The sequence below is a fragment of the Eriocheir sinensis genome, chromosome 26 (genome assembly GCF_024679095.1).
Source record: "Eriocheir sinensis breed Jianghai 21 chromosome 26, ASM2467909v1, whole genome shotgun sequence".
Taxonomy (NCBI): Eukaryota; Metazoa; Arthropoda; class Malacostraca; order Decapoda; family Varunidae; genus Eriocheir; species Eriocheir sinensis.
The window spans coordinates 9108583-9131658 of NC_066534.1; the positions used below are offsets into that span (position 1 = coordinate 9108583).

Sequence of the window (23076 nt, forward strand, 5' to 3'; positions counted from 1 at the left end):
TATCCACCCAACCATCTGGGAAATATATCTCCAAGGCCACTCTAATTTTGCCTTCAGATTCTTCCTCTCTGCCGACTTATACATCTTCTGGTCCTTGATGACCCCAGATGCTCAATTTCTCATTACGTGATATAGAAGAGTACACAAGGATACAAAGATAAAATTGATGTGAAAGAAGCCACTCGTCCTACAAAATGAAGCTCGTGACATCAGATTATTCAACGTCAGCCATTTTTGTTGAGCTTGCACGAACCTTTGAATGCTAAAGTTTGATCCAATCATAATATTATGAACCTATACACATTGTTGTTGGTCCGCATAACTTTTTATTAGTATAAATATATACCTTGTCATTGTCACTTTGATTTATCTCTAACCTACTTAAAAAAACAATCAATTAACAAAGCATTCCAACAAACACAAATTAAGTGATTCTATTATATCCGTATTTTGTAGCCTAGCAGAGTTCTGCCATTTTCCTGCAAAGTTCATAAAAAACACCACGCCCATTAAGTAACAAGACGAATAGCGTTGAATGCCATCTTATAGGCATCAAATTTGAAACATACAGTTTGTAAATTAGCTCAATGTGTCTGCCATTTAGCTTTTTTTTAACAATCAAACTTTCTTGTTATTTTCCTTGCCTAGATGCAGTCGTTTGTGAGTCGAGGGTCAGAGCTTGCTAGTTCTTGCTGTTTAATTATGATGATTTAACGGTTTCCTGAAGAATAATTTGATGCACAGTGGTTTCATATTTCTAAATATTGGACCGCAAATTATAATTATGTGAATGTTAAATTATGCACATATACACTTTTTTTTTACTATTTATGAAACTTTTTATAAATTTATTAATGTCTGGTGGAAAGGAAAGTAAGAGTTACATCTGACCTTCCCTATTATACACAGCTGTTAACTAGAAAAGTATATGTTCGACTTCACCACACACACACACACACACACACACACACACACACACACACTCCGCTCCAGTAGCTCAGTGGTAATTCTCTGCGCTGCCAGGCCGAATTCGCGGCCAGGCAGGCGGAGGTTCGAGCCTCCCTCAGGCCGGGATTTTTCCGCTGACAAGGGCTGTTACTGCCCCCCCTTGGGCAAGGGGGATGAGGCGTGTGGTGTGTGAAGATCCCGGCGGTACCCAGAGATCGACTATAATGAGCTTGCTCTTGTCGGGAGGGTACTTGGTGGCGATGAGTCCAGCTCGTGATCAGGCCATGGTGAATTACACACACACACACACACACACACAAACGCACACACACACCTCTTCGTGGTGCAATTGGTAGAGCGCTGCGCTGCCAAGCTTCACGGTTTGACAGGGCGGCGGTTCGAGCCCGCTCAGGCCGGGTTCTTTCAGTTGACTAGGAGTGATTACTGTCTCCCCTTGAGCAAGAGGGATGGGGTGTGTGGTGTGTGAGGTCCTGGCAGTACCCAGAGATCGACTAAATGAGCACTTGCTCTGTCGGGAGGGTACCTGCTGGCGATTAAGCGTCCAACTTGCGATCAGGCCGTGATGAATTACACACACACACACATGCTTGCGTTCATGCATACATGTAGGCAAGCAATGGGAGGTGGGGGATTGGGGGTGGTGGGAGCGCCACGTTTCCCACGACACATTTCCTCATTTCCTTTCCTCCATTTTGCTTCCTGTGCAGATAGCATAGCTACTCTTTTAGTAGCAGCAGAGAATAAACCTGTAAATGTCTCTTTTCTCGAATTATTATACATGACAGGTTTAAGGTATTCATTTAAAAAGTTATTTTGAAACGAATGTGCCCACGAACTCCAGTTTTATTTTTTACAATTTCATTTGACGTACCTATGTTGTTAAAGAGAGAAAAACTTCCACATTAATATTCTGCATTTTGTGCTCTTTCTTGTATAATGCAACTGTGTTTCCTCTGAAAAAAACACATTCATTTGTACTTCTTTTGTATATAACACGGGATCGCAGAATTGTAGGAGATATGACAGCATAACGGTAGGAGTTACGTCGAAGACACCGTTTTGTGTAGGAGACACTGCAGTGTTTGTTTGGGGAATGTGCTGGATACTTGTTTTTGTGTAGGAAACATAACGTACACTGTGTATAGGAAATGTGGCAGTACTCCAATTTTGGTGGATGTGTAGATAACTACGCCTCCACTCGGTGTGTGTGTGTGTGTGTGTGTGTGTGTGTGTGTGTGTCTCTCTCTCTCTCTCTCTCTCTCTCTCTCTCTCTCTCTCTCTCACACACACACACACACACACACACACACACACACACACACACAGTAATTCAGAAAACAATAAATGAAAGAAAGGAGATAGTAAACATAATTGTCTAGTGTTAAGACTGGAGCGAAGTTTTTTTTTTTTTTTGTAATAAACTGCAGTCCGTTCTAAAAAAAAGATGTGTGTGTGTGTGTGTGTGTGTGAGAGAGAGAGAGAGAGAGAGAGAGAGAGAGAGAGAGAGAGAGAGAGAGAGAGAGAGAGAGAGACACAGAAAGGCAAACGAGCAGACAAACAGGCGTGCGGGCAGGTTCATTCGGTGCTGTGTGGATTACCCAACACTGGCTCGGTCTCTAAATAATTTTATTGTTTTGTCTAATGCATTTTATTGTTTTGTTGCAGAGTTAACGAACACAATACTGCTTGACTCGTCTAAGAATGAGCACGGCTTTTCATGAGGGGTGCACAGTTTTGACAATATTAAAGACTAAAGTGTTATTCTTTACGAGCCTCCCGTCAACATATCCTTCCATTGTGTCACATCCTGCCAATCGTACGACATGTTTTCCACGCACCATGCACTGCTGCATTCCATCGTTCCACGAGAAACTTTCTAGTCGTATTCCAGCCTCAAAGAAGAGGTATCGTGGGCTTTTATTTGCGGTGGCAGGGCAGTTCATCCCTGTTTGCGAGGTAAGCCACAGTCGTTATGAAAATTGTCTTGAAATATCTTCCGCAAAAATAAGTCAACGAAAGTTAAGTGGTTGCTCTTACAATGGTTTTTTTTTTCCCTCAAAATAAAGCGACTTGACGTGTTCTTCAGTTAGGGTGAGGCTATAGCGTACAAATACAAATAAACAACGACGGCGTAAAGTGAACATCAGTGAGTTATCTGCCCGTGCGGTTTGTCTTAATTTCAAGGAAAATTATAATGTAATGCCAAATTTATACAAAGTGCATCCACGATATTTGACAATTCCACATCTCGAATTAAGTTATATACTCCTGACTCCACCTATCTTGATCCACACACCTTGACCTTTCGTAATGTCAAAGGTATTCATCCTTTATTTTTTTCCACAATCTTTGGTGTGTTCCAATGCGATTAGTGCTCCTAGAGTGAAGTACGCATGATGAAGTTCAAGGTTGGAGTGACGGTCGGTGCATATAGCCCGCCAATCCAGGTTGGATGACAACCACACCCTTGCACAGACGTATAAAACCTTGTGTAAGATAATGCATATCGTGGTATATAGTTTTGGCACTATAAATGAGATAAAATATTTGCACACCTAAATATAAATGGAAAGCACTAGAAACCTAAAATTTGATATTTCAATTAATTTTTCAACATGTTTGAAATGGTAAATATATATATATATATATATATATATATATATTTATATTTATATATATATATATATATATATATATATATATATATATATATATATATATATATATATATATATATATACACATGTGTGTGTGTGTGTGTGTGTGTGTGTGTGTGTGTGTGTGTGTGTGTGTGTTTTACCTAATTGTATATACCAAGTTGTAGTTTTACAGGGCCTGGGCTTACGCTCGTGTGGTCCCGTCTCCATATCTGTATTTGTCCAGCTTTTCCCTAAAGTTGTCCACACTCTTCGCTGATACTACATCCTCACTCAGTCTGTGTGTCCATTATGTGTGTGTGTGTGTGTGTGTGTGTGTGTGTGTGTGTGTGTGTGTGTGTGTGTTTAATTCACCACGACCTGATCACGAGTTGGACTCACCATCGCCACCAATCACAATCCCGACAATAGAAAGCTCAGTATAGTCGATCTATGGGTACTGCCGGGACCTTCACCCCCCCCCCACCCCCCTTGTTCAATGGGGACAGTAGCCACTCCTTGTCACCGGAAAAATCATGGCCTGAGCGGGGTCAAACTCCCGCCTGCCAGGCCGCGAAGCCTGGCAGCGCAGATCTTTTAACCACTGAGTTACGGAGCGGTTTGTGTGTGTGTGTGTGTGTGTGTGTGTGTGTGTGTGTGTGTGTGTGTGACAAAAAAAAAAAATATATCTATATATATATATATATATATATATATATATATATATATATATATATATATATATATATATTCTACAGCGGAGGAGTCAGTTCAAGGGCATAAAAAAGGTAACAAATGTTATAAATAAAAAGCCTGCTACTCACTGCTCCTAAAAAGAGTTAGAGGAGTGGCCGAAAGATAGGTCAATTTCGGGAGGAGAGGTGTCCTGATACCCTCCTCTTGAAAGAGTTCAAGTCGTAGGCAGGAGGAAATACAGATGAAGGAAGATTGTTCCAGAGTTTACCAGCGTGAGGGATGAAAGAGTGAAGATGCTGGTTAACTCTTGCATAAGGGGTTTGGACAGTTAAGGGATGAGCTTGAGTAGAAAGTCGTGTGTGGTGAGGCCGCGGGAGGGGGGGAGGAATACAGTTAGCAAGTTCAGAAGAGCAGTCAGCATGAAAATATCTATAGAAGATAGAAAGAGAGGCAACATATCATTAGCTATCACCTTCCTCAACACTAAACATCCTCGGTCTATCCTTAACTCAAAATCTCAACTGGAAACTTCATATCTCATCTCTTACTAAATCAGCTTCCTCGAGGCTGGGCGTTCTGTACCGTCTCCGCCAGTTCTTCTCCCCCGCACAGTTGTTATCCATATACAGGGGCCTTGTCCGCCCTCGTATGCAGTATGCATCTCATGTGTGGGGGGGCTCCACTCACACAGCTATTCTGGACAGAGTGGAGGCTAAGTCTCTTCGTCTCATCAGCTCTCCTCCTCATACTGATAGTCTTCTACCTCTTAAATTCCGCCGCAATGTTGCCTCTCTTTCTATCTTCTATCGATATTTCCACGCTGACTGCTCTTCTGAACTTGCTAACTGCATGCCTCCCCCCCTCCCGCGGCCCCGCTGCACTCGACTTTCTACTCATGCTCATCCCTATACTGTCCAAACCCCTTATGCAAGAGTTAACCAGCATCTTCACTCTTTCATCCCTCACGCTGGTAAACTCTGGAACAATCTTCCTTCATCTGTATTTCCTCCTGCCTACGACTTGAACTCTTTCAAGAGGAGGGTATCAGGACATCTCTCCTTTCGTATTTGACCTTGCTTTCGGCCACCTCTTTTGTTTCTTTTTTAGGAGCAGCGAGTAGCGGGCTTTTTTTTATTATTGTTTTCTTTTTTTGTGTGCCCTTGAGCTGCCTCCTTTGTTGTAAAAAAAAAAAAAAAACATGGCGGCGAAATTTAAGAGGTAGAAGACCATTAGTAAGAGGAGGAGAGCTGATGAGACGAAGAGCCTTATATATATATATATATATATATATATATATATATATATATAGATATATATATATATATATATATATATATATATATATATATATATATATATATATATATATATATATATGCCGATCAAACGTTTAAGTAGCAGATCCTCGTGAGTCAGGAAGCAAAGAAACACGGGAAACTCGAGGGTTTTCCTGATCTCTGACACCTTCAGGGAGGTAATACATGAAGGCGTTCGTGTCCCTCCGATTTCTTTGCTTCCTGAATGATCACCAGTCTTATCGTACTCGTGACGTTTCTTCTTCCATTGCCATTGATTAGCAAATCTTCCTTTTCCACATTCTCTAATCGTTTAAAAATGTAAACATTGTAAATAGGTTTCTCTCTCTCTCTCTCTCTCTCTCTCTCTCTCTCATTAATTTTGATACAGTAGTGTTCACGGCACGAGCTCTATCTGGTAGTGTACATTTTTGTATTGAATTTACTAATTCTATTTCTTTTCTTTTAATATTATTGTTATTATCATTACTATTGTTAACATTATTATCATTATTTTTAGCACAAACTGTATAAAGATTTTAATATTTTAACAGCATTATCTTCTGTTTTAGAATTTTACAACTATGCTCTTAATGGTTAATGCGTATATCTTAAGATATTGTTTGTAGTAAGAATAACCACTGCCAGAGGAATAAACTTTATTATTATTATTATTATTATTATTATTATTATTATTATTATTATTATTATTATTATTATTATTATTATTATTATTATTATTATTTTTATTATTATTATTGTCATAATTATTAGTATTATCTATTCCTATTATTATTTACTCTTTCTCTCTCTAAGTTCTCCCTTTGTCTTACAGCTTCCTATATCCAGGTGTGTGTGTGTGTGTGTGTGTGTGTGTGTGTGTGTGTGTGTGTGTGTATATATATATATATATATATATATATATATATATATATATATATATATATATATATATATATATATATTTATATAGATATTTATTTTTATAGATATATTTATGTATGTGTGTTTGTGTGTATTTCTGTATGTCTGTGTGTGTGTGTGTGTGTGTGTGTGTGTGTGTGTGTGTTTGAAAACTAATGTCGTGTTCCAAGCGTGATTCTTCATAAAACAAATAACATTTTCCCAACCTGATTCTCCCAAAAATCAAATATCGTATTCCAAACGTAAATCTTCATAAAAATATTGTTCTTCCAAATGTGACTTTTCATAAGAAAGCATATTAATGACAATACATAAAGGGAAACAGAATTCTCTTAAAGTTCTCCCAACATTTAATGATTGTTTGTTATTCTTGAGATTGCGCTGAAAACTGACTCCCTAATAAAAACTAGACGCATAGCACTCGGAGAGTGCACTCATCCCCCAAAGATAGTCCTGAAAATAGGTATGGGCATCAACTGTGATTCTATGCATCATATGGAAGCATTTGATGAAATTCATTTTTTTTTTTACTTTGACCTTGGGCGAATTTTTCGAGATCAAGGTCAAGGCCATGCAAGGTGCATCACATGGAAGCATTTGTCTCGAAATTTAATGAAATTCTATTTTTTTTTTAACTTCGATCTTGGGCAAAGTTTTCGTGGTCAAGGTCAAAGGTCAAGGTCAAGACCATGCAAGGTGCGCCTTTCCATGAGCTAAAATATTAACCAAGTCTGAAGTCTCTACGATGACGAGAACCGAAGTTATGGCCAGTCTGACGTTTTGTGCGACCTTGACCTTGATCTTTGACCTTTGACATCATGGGTTTTATTTTGGATGGACACGAAGCTTCCCTGAAAAATTGGTTGAGATATCCGCAAAATTGTGCACAGGAGACTGTTAACGAACAAACAAACAAACAAATAAATAAACATATTGACCGGACCGAAAATATAACCTCCTCCAACTTCGTTGGCGGAGGTAATGAAAGATCAGTGTGTAGATATATTTAATGTTTTGTAAGAGCGCGAAGAAATATGATAAAATGAACAAGCAAGAATGAATGGCTTAGGAATTAGAAAATACACTACCACTCCATAAATTTTGTTGGATTAACTAAGAGAGTTTTAGTGACACCGTTAAAAAAAAGAGCTCTTTTAGTTGCATTGGATCAAGAAACATGTTCAGGTTGTTATGAAAGGCAGTTCTGTTATTCTTCATGCGACAACAGGCATGTCGTCTTTATTTCATATGAGGGAATACGGGGTAAGTAGGTACTACTTACAAATGTGTACGTACTAAAAGCATTGTTTAAAATATTATATTCTCTCAGGGGTTCGGTGTCTCTACCCATGGCTAGCAGTCATCCATATCCCTGATTTCAATTGGGTAAGGTTAGGCCTACAACACCCTCCCGTAAAACCTTGCCAAAAGTAAAATAAAATGTAAAGGCCGGGGCCAAGGCTATGGTCGCAAATCCGAGCCGATTCTGGGGAGGGGCTCGGCTGCACAGTGCACTCCCTCGATTCTTAATCACCTGGTCAGCGTTTTGCTTATGGCGAGTGCAGGCAAAGCCTCCTTGACCTCCGTATCCCAAAGTAAGGTGGGGTGGTGAAAATGTAGCCCCCTAGCCCCTCCTTTTGTTTTTGGGGTGGCCGGGGTGGTGCAGAAGCGGCGACCGCCCGCAGAACCATGCCGGGGGTTAACCTTCGAAGGGCTCTGCGTGTGGCCTCCTGGAACATGCGGAGACTCTCGGTGGATCACCGACTGCCCTGCATATCAGATGAGCTCAGAAGGCTGAGGGTGGACATAGTGGGACTCTCAGAGATGAGGAGGCCTGGCAGTGGCAAGATCAGTAGTGGGGGTACACCTACTATCGGTCCGGCAAGAGCAATGGTTTCCGTCTTAATTAAGGGGGTTGCTATAGGCATCTCCAGCTAACTGCAGCCATTTGTGGTTGAGGTTACTCTAGTTGATGAGGGTATAATGCGAATGAGGCTGAAGCACATACTGCATGGGCTTCAAGTCTCTTGTTGCAGTGTACTCTCCTACTGAGACGTGTGAAACGGAAGAGGAGATGTTCTACGCCAAACTCGACTCTGTATTGGACCAGTGCCCCCCTCGGGGCATACTCATTGTCTTGGGCGACTTCAGTGCTACTAAGGCACTGACAGGGTTAGCTACGAGCAATATGTTGGTCCTCATGGGTCTAGTACCAGGAACATCAACAGCTCTCTCCTGAGTTTTGAAAAATCCAGGAGGTTGGATATTACAGGTTCCTGATTCCAGAGACCAAAACTGCACAGCTGGACTTGGTATAGCAATGCCGGCTGGGTAGCTAAGGATATTAACCACATCCTCGTAAGTACTCGTTGGAGGATCCTTCAGAACTGCAGAGTTTTCCAGAGTGCTGAGTCCTTTGGAACTGATCATAGGCCTCCTGTTGCAACACTCAAGCTTCATGTCAGGTCAAGAAGAATCTCTAAATCCAACAATACTGTGTTCCATCTAGAGAGACTGGAAGACTTGGCATATGCTCAGGAGTATTCCGTGACAATCTCAAATCGGTTCAGTGTACTCAGTACCCTTGAGGACCCTGTAAAACTGTGGGATACCTTCAAACGTGAGTCTTCGAACTACCAAGAAGTGCATTGAAGAGCGCCCGACATCTAGGAGGGGATTCGCCTCGGCGGAAACGCTGGAAAATATTGAGGAGGGTACCACTGCCAGACTTGCTTGGAATCTGGACCAAAATAGGGCGCTGTCGCGTTGGACTAAAGCTGTCCTAAAACGAGACAAGGGGTCTCGCTGAAGAAGTCGATGGCCATTAAATGCGAATGACCTCAGACCTGCTTACCAAGCCCTGAAGAATCCCCACTCCGAGCTTCCCTCTCGACTGAGCACTATACGCACATTTAGTGGCTGTCTCGTATCGGTCATGGATGGGTAGGGGGCTCGTTTGGCTGAGAACTTTGAGCAGTTGTACACGGCGGACCATCCAAGTGGGCAGCTTCCAGTTGCTGGGTTGCAGGTAGCAGATACCCATCCACCCATCGATGAAAGCCTACCCTCTCTTAACGAGGTCAGAGTCTGTAGTAAATTTGAAGGGTGGAAAGACACCTTGTTTCTGTAACATCAGTGCGAAGCTGCTCAAAGCTAGAGGTGAGGCCATGATCCGCGTGTTGCATGTGGTATTAACTGCCGTATGACAATCTGGTACCATTCCTACTGACTGGAAGAGGGGGTTGGTCGTCCCTATCTGGAAAAGGAAAGGGGACCATCAGGACTGCAACAACTACCATGGTATTACACTGCTCAGGGTGTCAGGCAAGGTGCTTGCCCAACTATTGCTGATACGGATTCTAAGCCACCTGCTGAAACTGAAGAGACCTGAACAGTCTGGGTTCTCGCGTGGTAAATCGACAACTGACCGTATCCTAGCCCTACGCGTCCTGGTAGAGCTCCGACGTGAGTTTCGATAGGTGATGCTTGCAGCCTATTTCGATCTCAGGAAGGCGTTTGGCCCAGTCCGAGTTCACGCCTGGTAATTCAACAACTGACCAAACTCTAGCGCTTCACATACTGTTAGAGGGCCGATGTGATTTCCGACAGTGATGCTTGCAGCCTATGTCGATCTCAAGAAGGTGTTTGCATCGCGGGGAACTTTAGAGTCACCTGCGCTTCTGTGGGATTCCTGCAAGGACTGAAGGTCTACTGACCTGTGCTCTGAGTTTAATAATGCTATGAAGTGTGGAGGAGGCGTCCCAGTTTCTTTCACCGTAACACACGAGAGAGACAGAGCAGTGTACTTGCCCCATCATTTTTCAAGTCTGATGGATTGGGTTTTCAGTAGAGATGATCAAAGTCATTGTGGAGCATCTGTTGCCAATACCAAGGTCACTGACCTTGCTTTTGCCGACGCTACAGTAATCCTTGCAATTACTGGAGGTTCTGGAAATGGTTGTCATGGTCTGTACTAGGGCGCGAAGCCCTTGAGACTCCAGGTCTCTTGGGCAAAAGCCAGCTACAGATGTTTGGATGCTTACTAAATAAAACAATACAGTCTGTTTATTCGTGTGGCGAGGACGTTGATGTCTCTGAAAATTTCAAATACCTTGGTAGTGTAATGCAGAGCAATGGGGGATCTTATCAAAACGTCTTACATCGTATTGTCTTGAACACGCTCCGCACGTGTATATAGCGTTGTCGATACCTGTGCAGAAGGACAAAGATCTTGGTCTTCAAGTCATATTAGCTTCCAGACAAGAATTTTCGCCTATAAACAGGTAACTAAGCCGACTGATAAGGTCGGTAAAGGGAAGGAACGATAAGGAAAGGCTGGGAGCGGTCAGGCCAGGTTACATCTACCTGCTTTCTGACACTCCTAACCTGTCAACCAGTGTGCTCTGAGCGGCTTCACTTTTCACACGGGATGCCGCCTCCATCTATTCTACCTCCATGGTCCAGGGTCATTCCAAAGTAAATGACTGCCGACCTGCTTACCGAACCCTGAAGAAGCTCCGCTCCGAGCTTCCCTCTCAGCAGAAGGCTATGAGGGTTACCTGGTGTCAGGCAGTGTTTTTGGGGCGGAGTACTTTGAGCAGGCGTACATGGCTGACCCTCTAGGTCGGCAGCTCCCAACCATTGAGGTACAAATAATTATATATATAATTGATGCTAGGCCACCCATTGACGAGATCCCCCCTTCTCTTGATTAGGTCAGACAGGTAATGTCAGGATTGAGGAGTGGGATTACTTCAAGAAACTTTATCAAAGCCTATTACCTGCATAGTCTGTTCCATCTTCGGTTATTTGGACATATTGCACGCGAACCCAGAAATCGATCATACTTGGTTTTGGAAAAGATAATCCTAATCGACCAGAGCAGGACAAGAGAACGACCTTTAAGCTCGTGGCTAGAGATGGTTGATGGATTCTGTTGGGAAGTACTGGGTATAGGAAAGGTGTTCGCAAGGAGAGTTGCTGCTCGGAGGAGCCCCAGGGTGTCATCATCGGATTGGTGAAGCAAGGCGTATGCCTTCTTAATTAATTGAGGCGTATGCCTTCTTAATTAATTGAGAGGTTTCGTCTCCCCCAAAATGGAGATATGGAAATTTTATGTGTGATGTTCTTAGGAATTAAAGAAAAGTTATAAATGCATCACATTTTTTATCATAGTTCTGTATAAACTTAGTGATATTCACCCAATAGTTATAGCTGTTTTTTTTTTATTATGTATGTGTACCATATTAAGCAAACTTCATGTATTCACCTATTCCTAGTATTTCAACGGCATTCCATATCTCTTCGTTCCTTACCTACCGTCAATAATATTTTCCTTCCATTTCAGCAGAAGACGTTTAAGAAGTTAAAATGAGAGAAACGGGTGAGAAAGATAATGATGTCGAAATTGAAGAAACTACTAAGAGAGATAATTGGGACGAAAACACAAAGAATGAAAACATGAAAATAGAAGAGACTGAGGAAGAAAATGAAGCAAACGAAGCCAACACCGAGAAAATTGCTTCACCGAATGGGAGTGACCTGTCCCACGTCACAACCTTCGAAGATATCATGGACATCGTAGGGACAAGAGGACGCTGGAACCTGCTGCTCTTCCTCCTCTGCAGCTACAGTGAGTATTTTCCCCACCTGAGAGAGAGAGAGAGAGAGAGAGAGAGAGAGAGAGAGAGAGAGAGAGAGAGAGAGAGAGAGAGAGAGAGAGAGAGAGAGAGAGAGAGAGAGAGAGAGAGAGAGAGAGAGATTGATTTCCTGTTTCCTCGACGCATGGATCGGACACACACCGCCGAAACACGCCAAGATTTATTTATTTATTTATTCATTTATTTTTACGTTTCGGCCTATGGCGCCAGCAGGCTTTCTTGGTGGGGTCTGATGGTTGGCCCCAGCCCGTTATGGCGCAGGCGAGTGTTAATAGTGGCGCCATATTGCCTGACTCATGCTGCCCCCCGGAACTCATCTTTGCTCCTCTCTTTAGAGAGATAAACTAGAGTCCGGGTTGATAGGTGGTTTTCAGGACAGTTTGTGGGTAGTCTTGGGTCACTCGGCGGTGACTGAAAAATCCCAGCAGTGGCATGACGGCGCCGACACGCTAACCATTCAGCTTCCGTCCCCACTACTGGTGGAGAGGCGCTGATACCTGCCTCCTTCTGTGTGTGTATGTGTGTGTGTGTGTGTGTGTGTGTGTGTGTGTGTGTGTGTGTGTGTGTGTATTTACCTAGTTGTATTTACCTCGTTGTAGTTTTACAGGGCCTGGGCCTACGCTCGTGTGGTCCCGTCTCCGTCTCTATATTTGTCCAACTTTTCCTCAAAGTTTTGCACACACTTCGCCGATACTACATCCTCACTTAGTTTGTTCCAAACCTCTATATTTCTTTGCGGGAAGCTATATTTTTTTATGTCTCTCAATCTTTTACTGTGTCCTCTTGTGTTCCTGGTGTTTATTCCTTCTCTTAGTAGTAACTCCTCATTGTCTACTTCTTCCATTATACTCAATAATTTATAAATTTGTATTAGGTCTCCCCTTTCTCTTCTTTGTTCCAGTGTTGGTAGGTCCATTTCCTTTAATCTTTCTTCATATGTCAATCCCTCCAATTCTGGAACCATTTTTGTTGCCATCCTTTGTATTCTTTCTAGTTTTTTATGTGTTTCTTCTTATGAGGAGACCAAACCGCCTCCGCATATTCCAATTTTGGTCTAATCATAGTGGTTATTAACTTTTTCATCATATCCTTATCCATGTAGTGGAATGCTAATCCTATATTTCTCACCATTTTATACGTATCACCGAATATCCAGCTCTTCTGGACGGAGTGGAGGCTAAGGCTCTTCGTCTCATCAGCTCTCCTCCTCATACTGATAGTCTTCTACCTCTTCAATTCCGCCGCAGTGTTGCATCTCTTTCTATCTTCTATCGATATTTCCACGCTGACTGCTCTTCTGAACTTGCTAACTGCATGCCTCCCCCCCTCCCGCGGCCCCGCTGCACTCGACTTTCTACTCATGCTCATCCCTACACTGTCCAAACCCCTTATGCAAGAGTTAACCAGCATCTTCACTCTTTCATCCCTCACGCTGGTAAACTCTGGAACAATCTTCCTTCATCTGTATTTCCTCCTGCTTACGACTTGAACTCTTTCAAGAGGAGGGTATCAGGACATCTCTCCTCCCGTATTTGATCTTGCTTTCGGCCTCCTCTTTTGTTTCTTTTTTAGGAGCAGCGAGTAGCGGGCTTTTTTTTATTATTGTTTTCTTTTTTTGTGTGCCCTTGAGCTGCCTCCTTTGTTGTAAAAAAAAAAATGACTCAGGATGTTGATTATCTTGTATTGTCACTCCCAGATCTCTCTCTTCTTGAAATTTTTAAAATATTTCTCCACCTCCCATTTTATATGTCCATTTTGGTCTCCCTTCACTCTTTCCCATTTCCATTACATGACATTTCTTCACATTGAATTTCATCTCCCATTTCATACTCCATTCCCAAATCTTGTTCAGGTCATCTTGCAGAATTTCAGTCTTTACTGTTTCTTATATGTCTTTGCAGTTTTGCATCGTCTGCAAACAGGCTCATATAACTGTTTACTCCCTCTGTCATATCGTTTACATATACTAGGAAAAGGAATGGTGCAAATACGGATCCTTGAGGCATTCCACTCTCTACAATTCTCCATTCCGATTCAATGTCCTTTACCACTGTTCTCATCTCTCTTCCTCTTAAGTAACTTTCCATCCAGTTCATCATTTTCCCTTTCAATCCTCCTTTATTCTCCAGCTCCCATAGTATTCTTTTTATGTAGAACTTTGTCGAACGCCTTCTTCAGGTCCAAGTAAACGCAATCAACCCATCCGTCCCTCTCCTGTATTATGTCTGTCACTCTTGAGTAAAAGCTTAGTAAGTTTGTTACACATGAGCGCCCTTTTCTAAAGCCATATTGTTTACTTGTGATTATATTATGCTATTCTCGAAATTTCGTCCATTGTTTCTTAATCACCTTCTCACATATTTTACATACTACACTGGTCAATGATACAGATCTGTAGTTCAGGGGTTCTTCCTTTTTTCCACTTTTGTATATAAGGACCACTTCAGCCCTCCGCCACTCCTTTGGTACTTTACCAGTTATTATTGAGCATTTTATGATATCATATACCAGTCCAACCTACTGATTTCTGCATCCTTTCAGTAAATAACCTGAGACTCCATCCGGTCTTACTGCTTTCCTCTCTTCCAGCTCCTCCATCATTTTATATATCTCCTTTTTAGTTACTATGACTTCTTCCATATGAACATTTATCTTGTTATCTTGTGGTTCGTTGAATTGTGATTCTTTTGAAAAAACTTGCTGGAACCTTTTGTTCAGTAGGTCAGTCAGGTCTTTGTTTCGATTATCATATTCCCATCACCCAATCTTTCTATTGTTTCCCTTGGTTTGATTTTTCCATTTATGAATCTATAAAACAGTTTAGGTTCTTCCTTGCGCTTGTCGACAATATCCTTTTCATATCCTTTCTCTTCTTCTCTCCTTATTTTCACGTATTCATTTTTCGCTTTCTTAAAATCTTTATTCCTTTGGTTTTTATTTCTTTTCAATCTCTTCCACGCTTTGTCTCTTTTTTTTTTCTTTTGCCTTAACACATCTTACATTAAACTAGTCCTTTTTTTCCCTTTTCTTTGGGTTTATATTCTGGTACATATTTAATAACTCCTGATTTATACGCCTCCATAAAAATATCATACTTTTCTTGCACCTCTCTTGTTCTCGTTAACTCTTCCCAGTCTAGCTCTCCATAGTATTTCCTGAGATTTCCCATGTCTGCCTTCCTATAGTTTAACCTGTTTCTTTTGCATGATTCATCCCCCTCACTTCCTTCTTCCTCTGTTTCCAACTCAATTATCACGTGATCACTCTTTCCCAGGGGGCACCCATACCTTAATTCATTCAACAAGTGCATTCCCTTTGTTAACACCAGGTCCAATCTCGCCGGTTCGTCGTCACTTCTGTATCTCGTGTTTTCCTTCACCCATTGCATCATCAAGTTTTCCATCGTCAATCTTAAAAATCTTTACCCCCATGCCGTTTCACTACCTCCACTTTCAAATATCTCCCAATTTACCTCCTTACAGTTAAAATCACCAACTAACAAGACTCGTTTGTTAGCTCTGAGTAACCTACTCAAACTCTGAATGGTATCTTCAGTCATGGTCTCATATTCTTCCCTGTTCCATGAGTTAGTTCTTGGTGGCACATATATTGTTATTATCATCATCATTTCTCTGTTTCTGTCCTCCAAATTTACACTCACTATCTCCGCCTTTCCTTCTCCATATACTACTGACTTCACTAATAACTCCTTCCTCGTCATTGTCATCACTCCTCCACCACCTTTACCCTTTCTATCCTTCCTCCATACATTATAATTATTATCAAACACTATTTGAATGCCCTCATTCAGCTTTGTTTTCGTTAAGCATACAATTTTGGGATCTTTTTCCATTAAGTAGTCTTGCAGTTCCAGTTTACTAGATATTATCCAGTCTGCATTCGTATACATCACACTTAACCCCTTAATAGTTACAATCTTGTCTAGGTTCTGTTCTTTTTCGGCTTTTCCCTTATGTACTATTTCTTTACTCGGTCTCCAAGAACTCTCCAAAAAAATACCTCTTTTTCCTCTTCAGATTTTGTATTATTCCTCTCTTTTGCCTCTGCTAGAAATTCATTCCATTTCTTCCTTTCCGCTTCATTTCTATTTTTCTTTATATATATTTCCTTACATCCTTCTGTTTCCCTTAACTTAGTTGTTCTGTACAAAATTTCCTCCGTTGCCTTCTGCGATCTTAATCTTAATTTAACTGGCCTTGTTTTTCCGTCTATGTAGGGGCCCATCCTATAGATTTCGTTCACCTCGTCTTCAAGGTTTTGCAATTCTTCATCATTTAAGTTCTTTAGTAAATCTTTTACTGATTTCAGTTCTTCCTTTTCCCTTCTTGGTTTGTACATTATATTCTTTTCCTTCATGCCAAATATTATTACACTCTTCTATCTGCTACATCTCTTACTAATTCTTCGATTTTCTTTAAAGCCTTAACCACCTCTTTCTTTACGTTTTCCTTGTCTTCTTTTAGTTGTTCAATTACTTCTTTGAGGACTACATAAGCTTTCTCATTTTCGACTTTCCAAGTCTTTATTTCCCCCAACACTTCTTCCCTAACCCTTTGTTCCTCTTTGTTCACTATTTCCTTCAAATTCTCATTTTCCTTTCTTGCCTCTCCTAGTCCTTCCTTCATCGATTTTTCATATTTCGCCAATTTCTCCTTTAACTCTTCATTTGCTTGAATCAGCTTCTTTTCCCTGTCCTCTAATTTGCGCACTCGTGATCTGAGGTCTCTTTGAAGTTCTCTGTTTTGTACTTCCACCTCGTCCCTGCTCTTCACTATTCCGATCCACTTATCTAGTTTCCTTTCCATAAGGAAAATTCTCTTCTAAATAGCCGACTCTATACTAGCAAAACCAGAGAAGCTACTAGTACCATGCATCATCATCATCGTCAGCACTCCATATCCGTCCGTTTTTCCTGCCTTCGTGATCCATTTCCTCTTCTCTTCGGTGTATTCTACCCCAAATCATCCTCCCTCCCACTAATCTTACAACCAGGTCAATAATAGGAGACGAGAACCCCAGTGATCATCACCCAAGCCCTTTGTAAACACTATACTAGGCCCCGTTGGAAACAGCGCCGATCAGTTGATCAGTGGGGAGCTCACCGACCATGCGTCTTTCTTCCACGGTGACTCGAGCGAGTGTGTGTGTGTGTGTGTAATAATAATAATAATAATAATAATAATAATAATAATAAACGGTTTATTAGGGGGAAGGATTGCAGGCCTAGGGCTAAAATTATTCATATATTAGTTGGACAAGATACATGTGATAAAAGTAATAATGCTAATAATAATAATAATAATAATAATAATAATAATAATAATAATAATAATAATAATAATAATAATAATGTGTGTGTGTGTGTGTGTGTGTGTGTGTGTGTGTGTGTGTTGTTCAGTGCAAAAAGGCATATTATAAAGACAACATATGACTCGGGATTAAATCTAGAAAGCTATATTATCAATAGTATCAATATCAGTGCAGTTCATCAAATGACATAGTTGACACATGGCAGAAAATTTACAGGTAATAATGAATATCATGATTTCGAGTTCAGTAAGGAAAGAAAAAAAAGTCGATTTCATTTTTAGGTTCTGTATGACTTTTTTTTACATTTGTAATCCTTCTAAATGGAAACTAATTCTTATCGGTGAGTTAAATTGACTCTCTAGTAATATTGATTACATATCTCTTCTCGAATGAGAACGCGAATTTTTCCCCCCTCTGACTTTCCCTCTACAACCACCCGGCACCTCGCTCGTCTCTCCTCGCGAAGCATCATCGAGCCTCAACTTGTACTTCATCGTCCCATGGTGAGCTGGATAAAACGTATGACTGCAAATGTACATAAATTTTCGTCATCCTTATCGCGAGAAATAAACATTTTAACCCTGAAATCGTTTGTTTATCCTTAGGAAAAGATGGAATATGATAGAGAGGAGTAATGGATTTCACGGACTAACTACTCTTGCATAATTATTGTGAAATCGTATTTTTAACCTGTTTCTTGACTGTCTTTCCTCATGTTTTGCTCTTTCACAGCATCGTTCGTGGCAGCTCTTCAGACCCTCTCGTACCAGTTCCTGGGCGCCACTCCTGACCACTGGTGCTACATTGAACCCCTGGTCGAGGCCGGCTGGTCACAGGAGCAGATTGTGGACTTTGCTATCCCCGTTGAGTGAGTTAACTGTGCCTTTGGTAAAGAAATAAATTTCTGGTTAATTTTTAAAACCTCCAAAAGTAGATTCCTGAGAAATTAGCGTTGAAAGAAAGCCATTACATATTACCCCATATCCCATAAAGTATTAGACTTATCTGGATGAAATTTGGTAAGTGTCATCTTTATCATGTGGTCATCTAACCATGAGAAAATGGTTGTTGTAGCTGAATTATCTTTACAAGTATGAGACTGATATGTTTCTGACCTTTCGAGGTAATATTTTACCTTACCCTGGGGATCATCGGGACATAAGTTTCATGTGGGGTTTTTGGTTCACCAGAGGTAGGTTGCTTCCCCACACTTCGCCTAAGTTCCTAGCCAGTATTTAGAAGCTTCCTGTAGCACAGTGAGCTGCAGAAGCTTTCTTGAGCTGAGCTGTGCAGAGGAGAGTCTAAGGGAGTCATTGGGTAAAAATCCACGGTTTTCGTCTCCAGCTTGACAGAACATGCAGTCATGAAAAGGTGGACTAAATCAAACTTAAAGAAATCGAACAGACGGACGAAAAATCAACAAATACCCGTAATATTTCAGTCTCTTGCTCCTAGCGTCAAAATTAAAGGTCTAGTCACGTGCGGCTCGGCTTTTAAAAGTGGATTATAAACAACTTTTCATGAGCAGGATAGTTTTTTTTCTTTTTTTAGGTCTTTAACTTGATGAATCGCGAAAACACATGAAAAATGATTTTCTCAAAAATAATGCCATGAGACGTTCACCTTCAGCCGTACCCAGAGATCCGTCACATCTGAAGTTCGATGCCAGTCAGGATGGTACTGTCAAGTGACTGAGCGTCTACGGCGTCGTCTGAACGTTTTTTTGCAGCAAGGCCGGCAGCTAAAGGACAAAAAAAAAAAAAAAAAAAAGCCAGCTCTGACAAAAAGAAAAAAAAAACAGAACAAGAGGCCAGGAGAGGATCAAATTTTTGGTGAAGAGATGTCCTGATACTTTCCCCTACCAAGAGTGCAAGTCATATCAGGAGGAAATACAGACGAAGAAAGGCTGTTCCAGAGTTTACCAGCGGAAGAGATAAAAGAATAAAAATGCTGGTAAACTCTAGCATAAGGAACTTGCATAAAATAGGGATGAGCAAGAAAAAGAGTCTTGTGCAGTGATGCCCAAGGAGGAAGGGAGGCATGCAGTTAGCAAGCTCAGAAGAGCAGTCAGGGAGAATCTTTGACTCCACTATCTAGCAGAGCTGCGTGTGTAGAGCCCCCCACACATGAGATGCATACTCCATTCGAAGGCGGATTAGGTAGGCCCCTGAGAGAGGAAAGAAATGGAGGAGACGATACAAAACGCCTAACCTCGAGGAAGCTGATTTACGAGAGAGGAGATACGAAGTTTCCAGTTAAAAATTGACTTAAGGTTTGACTTTTTTTTTTTTTTTTTTTTTTTTTTTAAGAAAGTGACAGCAGTGTGTTATCGAAGAATAGGGGATAGGTGTTTAGAGGGTGTAGAGTTGACAGGTGGAAAAATTGACTTTTTGAGTCACTGAAGGATACCAGGTTCCTCTTGCCGCATTCGGAAATGATAGCGAGGCATGAGGTTGAGCGTTCTGCAGCGTCCAGCTTAGAATTATGTAATTCATGAAAGGAGGATCTGTTTAAAGATTTTGAATAATGCAGAGTAAAATCATCAGCGTAGGAGTGGATAGGACAGCTTGTATTGGAAAGAATATCATGAATTAATGAACAACAGAGTGGAATATAGAACAGACTTATGCGGGACACAACTGTTATTAGCTTTAGGGGAAGAGTAGCGACTGTCTACCACAGCAGAGCTAGATCAGCAAGAAAGGAAACTGGAGATAAAAGTACAGAGAGAGGGATAGAATCCGTAGGAGGGTAGTTTAGAAAGCAAAGATTTGTACAAGACTTTGTCAAAAGCTTTCGAGATGTATAAGTCAACAGCAAAAGTTTCACTGAAACGGCTAAGAGAGGATGACCAAGAGTCAGCTCGGAAGGCAAGATCACCAATAGAGTGCCCCTTGCGTCACCCATACTGGCGATCAGATGGAAGGTCAGAAAATGATAGATGCTTAAGAACATTCCGGTTAAGGATCGATTCAAACACTATATTCTCAACGTAAAGTCTAAGGTTTCGGTAAGAAAATATCCCGTTCGCTGCGGTAACGAGCTGTGGAGCTGTGTATTCTCATTTAATTGATTGAATTATGGCAGATTAACAATGTGTCCTACGGTTAGTTAAGTACTTATCATGCTTATTAAAGTTATAATTCATAATATAATTTTGTTTGGAATATAACAAAAATATTATCGCTCTAAAAGTATATAAATTTTCATTACTAGCCAAATAATTGGTGAAGTTAAGGAAACTCCCCAAATAAACTTAAAGCATGCCAAGAGAAGAGTTGCGGAAGTTGATTTTATAGTCCCCATTGCTCTGGTACTAGAAATACAAAATCTGTTCCCCCCCCTGAACTTCGCAAGATCCATAAATGTCATCGTATAGTTTTGAGAGTAAAAACGTGCTTATGTAACACCACTGACATCCATCTGATTTTGAGCACTGTCGCAGATTTCGTATCAGAATAGTGAGAATAAGTGTTCTGGCTTGTTAAGGCTGCTTTGCAAGAAAGGTTTGTTGCTGTTGCTGCTGTTGAAAAGGGGCTTTCATCCTCGATCCCGATATGTTTTTGCTTTGGGACACAACTGCGTGTCAGGCTTCCTCGATGCATGTGCATTGGGTGAGCCTGTCGTCGGCGACGGTTGCAGGGCTAAAACTTCGGGACCCCTGTATCTCGAGGAAGGAAGAGCTCCTAGTCCCTCGTTTTGTCTCTGGGGTGGCCGAGGAAGTGCAGAAGCGGCGCCCGCCCGCAGAACCAGACGTGGGGTCGACATTCGGAGGGCTCTGAGTATGGCCTCTAGGAACGTCCTGAACCTCTCGAAAGGTCACCGGCTGGCTACCTAGCAAATGAGTTCAGCCTGGCCTCCGGTAAAAGAGAACAGAATGCGTGCACAGAAGAAGGGTACAATTCCGGATGGAGAGAAGAGTTCAAGTCGTAATCAGGAAAAAATAAAACACGGAGGAAGGCTGTTCCAGAGATTGCCAGCGAAAGGGATGAAAGAATGAAGATGCCGTTTAACTTTTACATGGGGGATGTGGAAAGACTAGGGATGACCACGAGTAGAAAGTTGTGTACAGTGGGCCCGCAGGAGAAGTTGAATCGTGAAGTTAGCAAGTTCATAAAAGTATTCAGCTTGAGGGCATCGGTAGAAGATAGAAGATAGGCTATGAGTGATGTTATAATCCCCTTTGCTCTTGTACTAGAAACACAAAAATCTGTCCCCCCTTAATTTCGCAAGATCCAGGTGGTTGAGAATTGCGGGTTCCTGGTCCCAGTGACCGGAGTTTTAATAGCAATCCTTGAGGGGTTGCCAAAGAAATTTACTACATGCTTGTAAGCATTCATTGAGGGATCTTTCAGAAATATAAGATTTTCCAGTGTTGAGTTATTTGGAACTGATCATAAGCTTGTTGTTGCAACACTCAAACTTCATGTCCAGAAGATTCTCGAGATATGACTATACTGTGTTTCATCTCGAGAGAGTTGAAGATTTGGTATGTGCTCATGAGTATGCAGTGATTGTCTCAAATCGGTTCAGGTTGCTCAGTACCCCTGAAGTCCCTGTAAAACGTGGGATACCTTCAAACTCAAAACTCTCCAAGCTGCAAAAGAGTACACTGGAGAGTGTCGAAGATCAAGAAGTGAGTTTTGCTCCGAAGGAGACGCTGGAGCATATCAAGGAGAGCCGTGCTGTCAGGCTTGCTAGGAATCAGGACCTATATAGGGCTCTGTCACGCAGGACTAGAGTTCTCCTAACGAGAGACAAGGAGAGTTATGTCAGGAGTCTTGATGAGGATGTTGAGGGTCGTTTCAATGTCAATGACCTCCAACCTGCTTACCGAGCTTTGGAGAAGCTTCGCTCAAAGCCTTACTCTTAGGTGAGCGCTATCCGAACAGCATATGGTTCCCTCGTGTTGAATATTGATGGACAAAGGGCTCGTTGTGAAGAGTAGGCTACTTTGAGCATTTTTACATAGCGGATCCTTCGAGTGGACAGCTTCCCGCTGCTGTAAATGGCAGATGCTGATTCACCCATTGACGATACCCCGCCCTCTGTCAACCAAGTCAGAGAAGCTATGGCGAAGTTGAGGGGAGGAAAGGCAGCTGGTATTTATAACATCCGCCGCTCAAAGCTGGAAGTGATGTCATGATTCTCGAGTTGCATGCAGACTTGACTGCCGTATGGCAATCTACTACCATTCCACCTGACTACAAAAAGGCGTTACCCGTCCCTATCTGGAAAGGAAGAGGGGACCGCCAGGACTGGAACAACTATCGTGGTATTACGTGCTATCTAAACCATTGCTCCTCGGGACACTCAAAATCGACGGAGACAAAATCTGGCAGGGGCCATGAGTTGGGTTCCGCTCGTACTGGACGTGAAGTCCTGCAACCCGCGGGCCGCCATTGTGGAAGGGGCAAGAACATCGCCCCGCTCGCCCCGACCAGAGTTTATGCACCTTGTCATTCACTTACATTAGTGGTTGGTGATACACAACACAAAATTCTAACCATATTTGTAAACAGTAAAAAGCTAGCTATATATATATATATATATATATATATATAT

General features: G+C 41.6%; 1 protein-coding gene across 14 annotated transcripts in view; it reads left to right on the forward strand.

The window, feature by feature from the left end:
- LOC127003739 (organic cation transporter protein-like) overlaps positions 1 to 23076 on the forward strand; it is a 351884-nt gene that overhangs the window by 166652 nt on the left and 162156 nt on the right. For 10 of the 14 annotated variants that reach the window (XM_050870708.1, XM_050870715.1, XM_050870709.1 and 7 more), the window contains 2 exons: positions 11868 to 12152; positions 18244 to 18379. In XM_050870708.1, the coding sequence (XP_050726665.1) occupies positions 11891 to 12152; positions 18244 to 18379 (398 nt within the window). In that variant the 5' untranslated portion in view covers positions 11868 to 11890. Of the gene's footprint in view, positions 1 to 2777; positions 2926 to 11867; positions 12153 to 18243; positions 18380 to 23076 lie in introns of those variants that run through there. The other 4 variants (XM_050870713.1, XM_050870717.1, XM_050870718.1 and 1 more) reach the window with 3 other exon arrangements.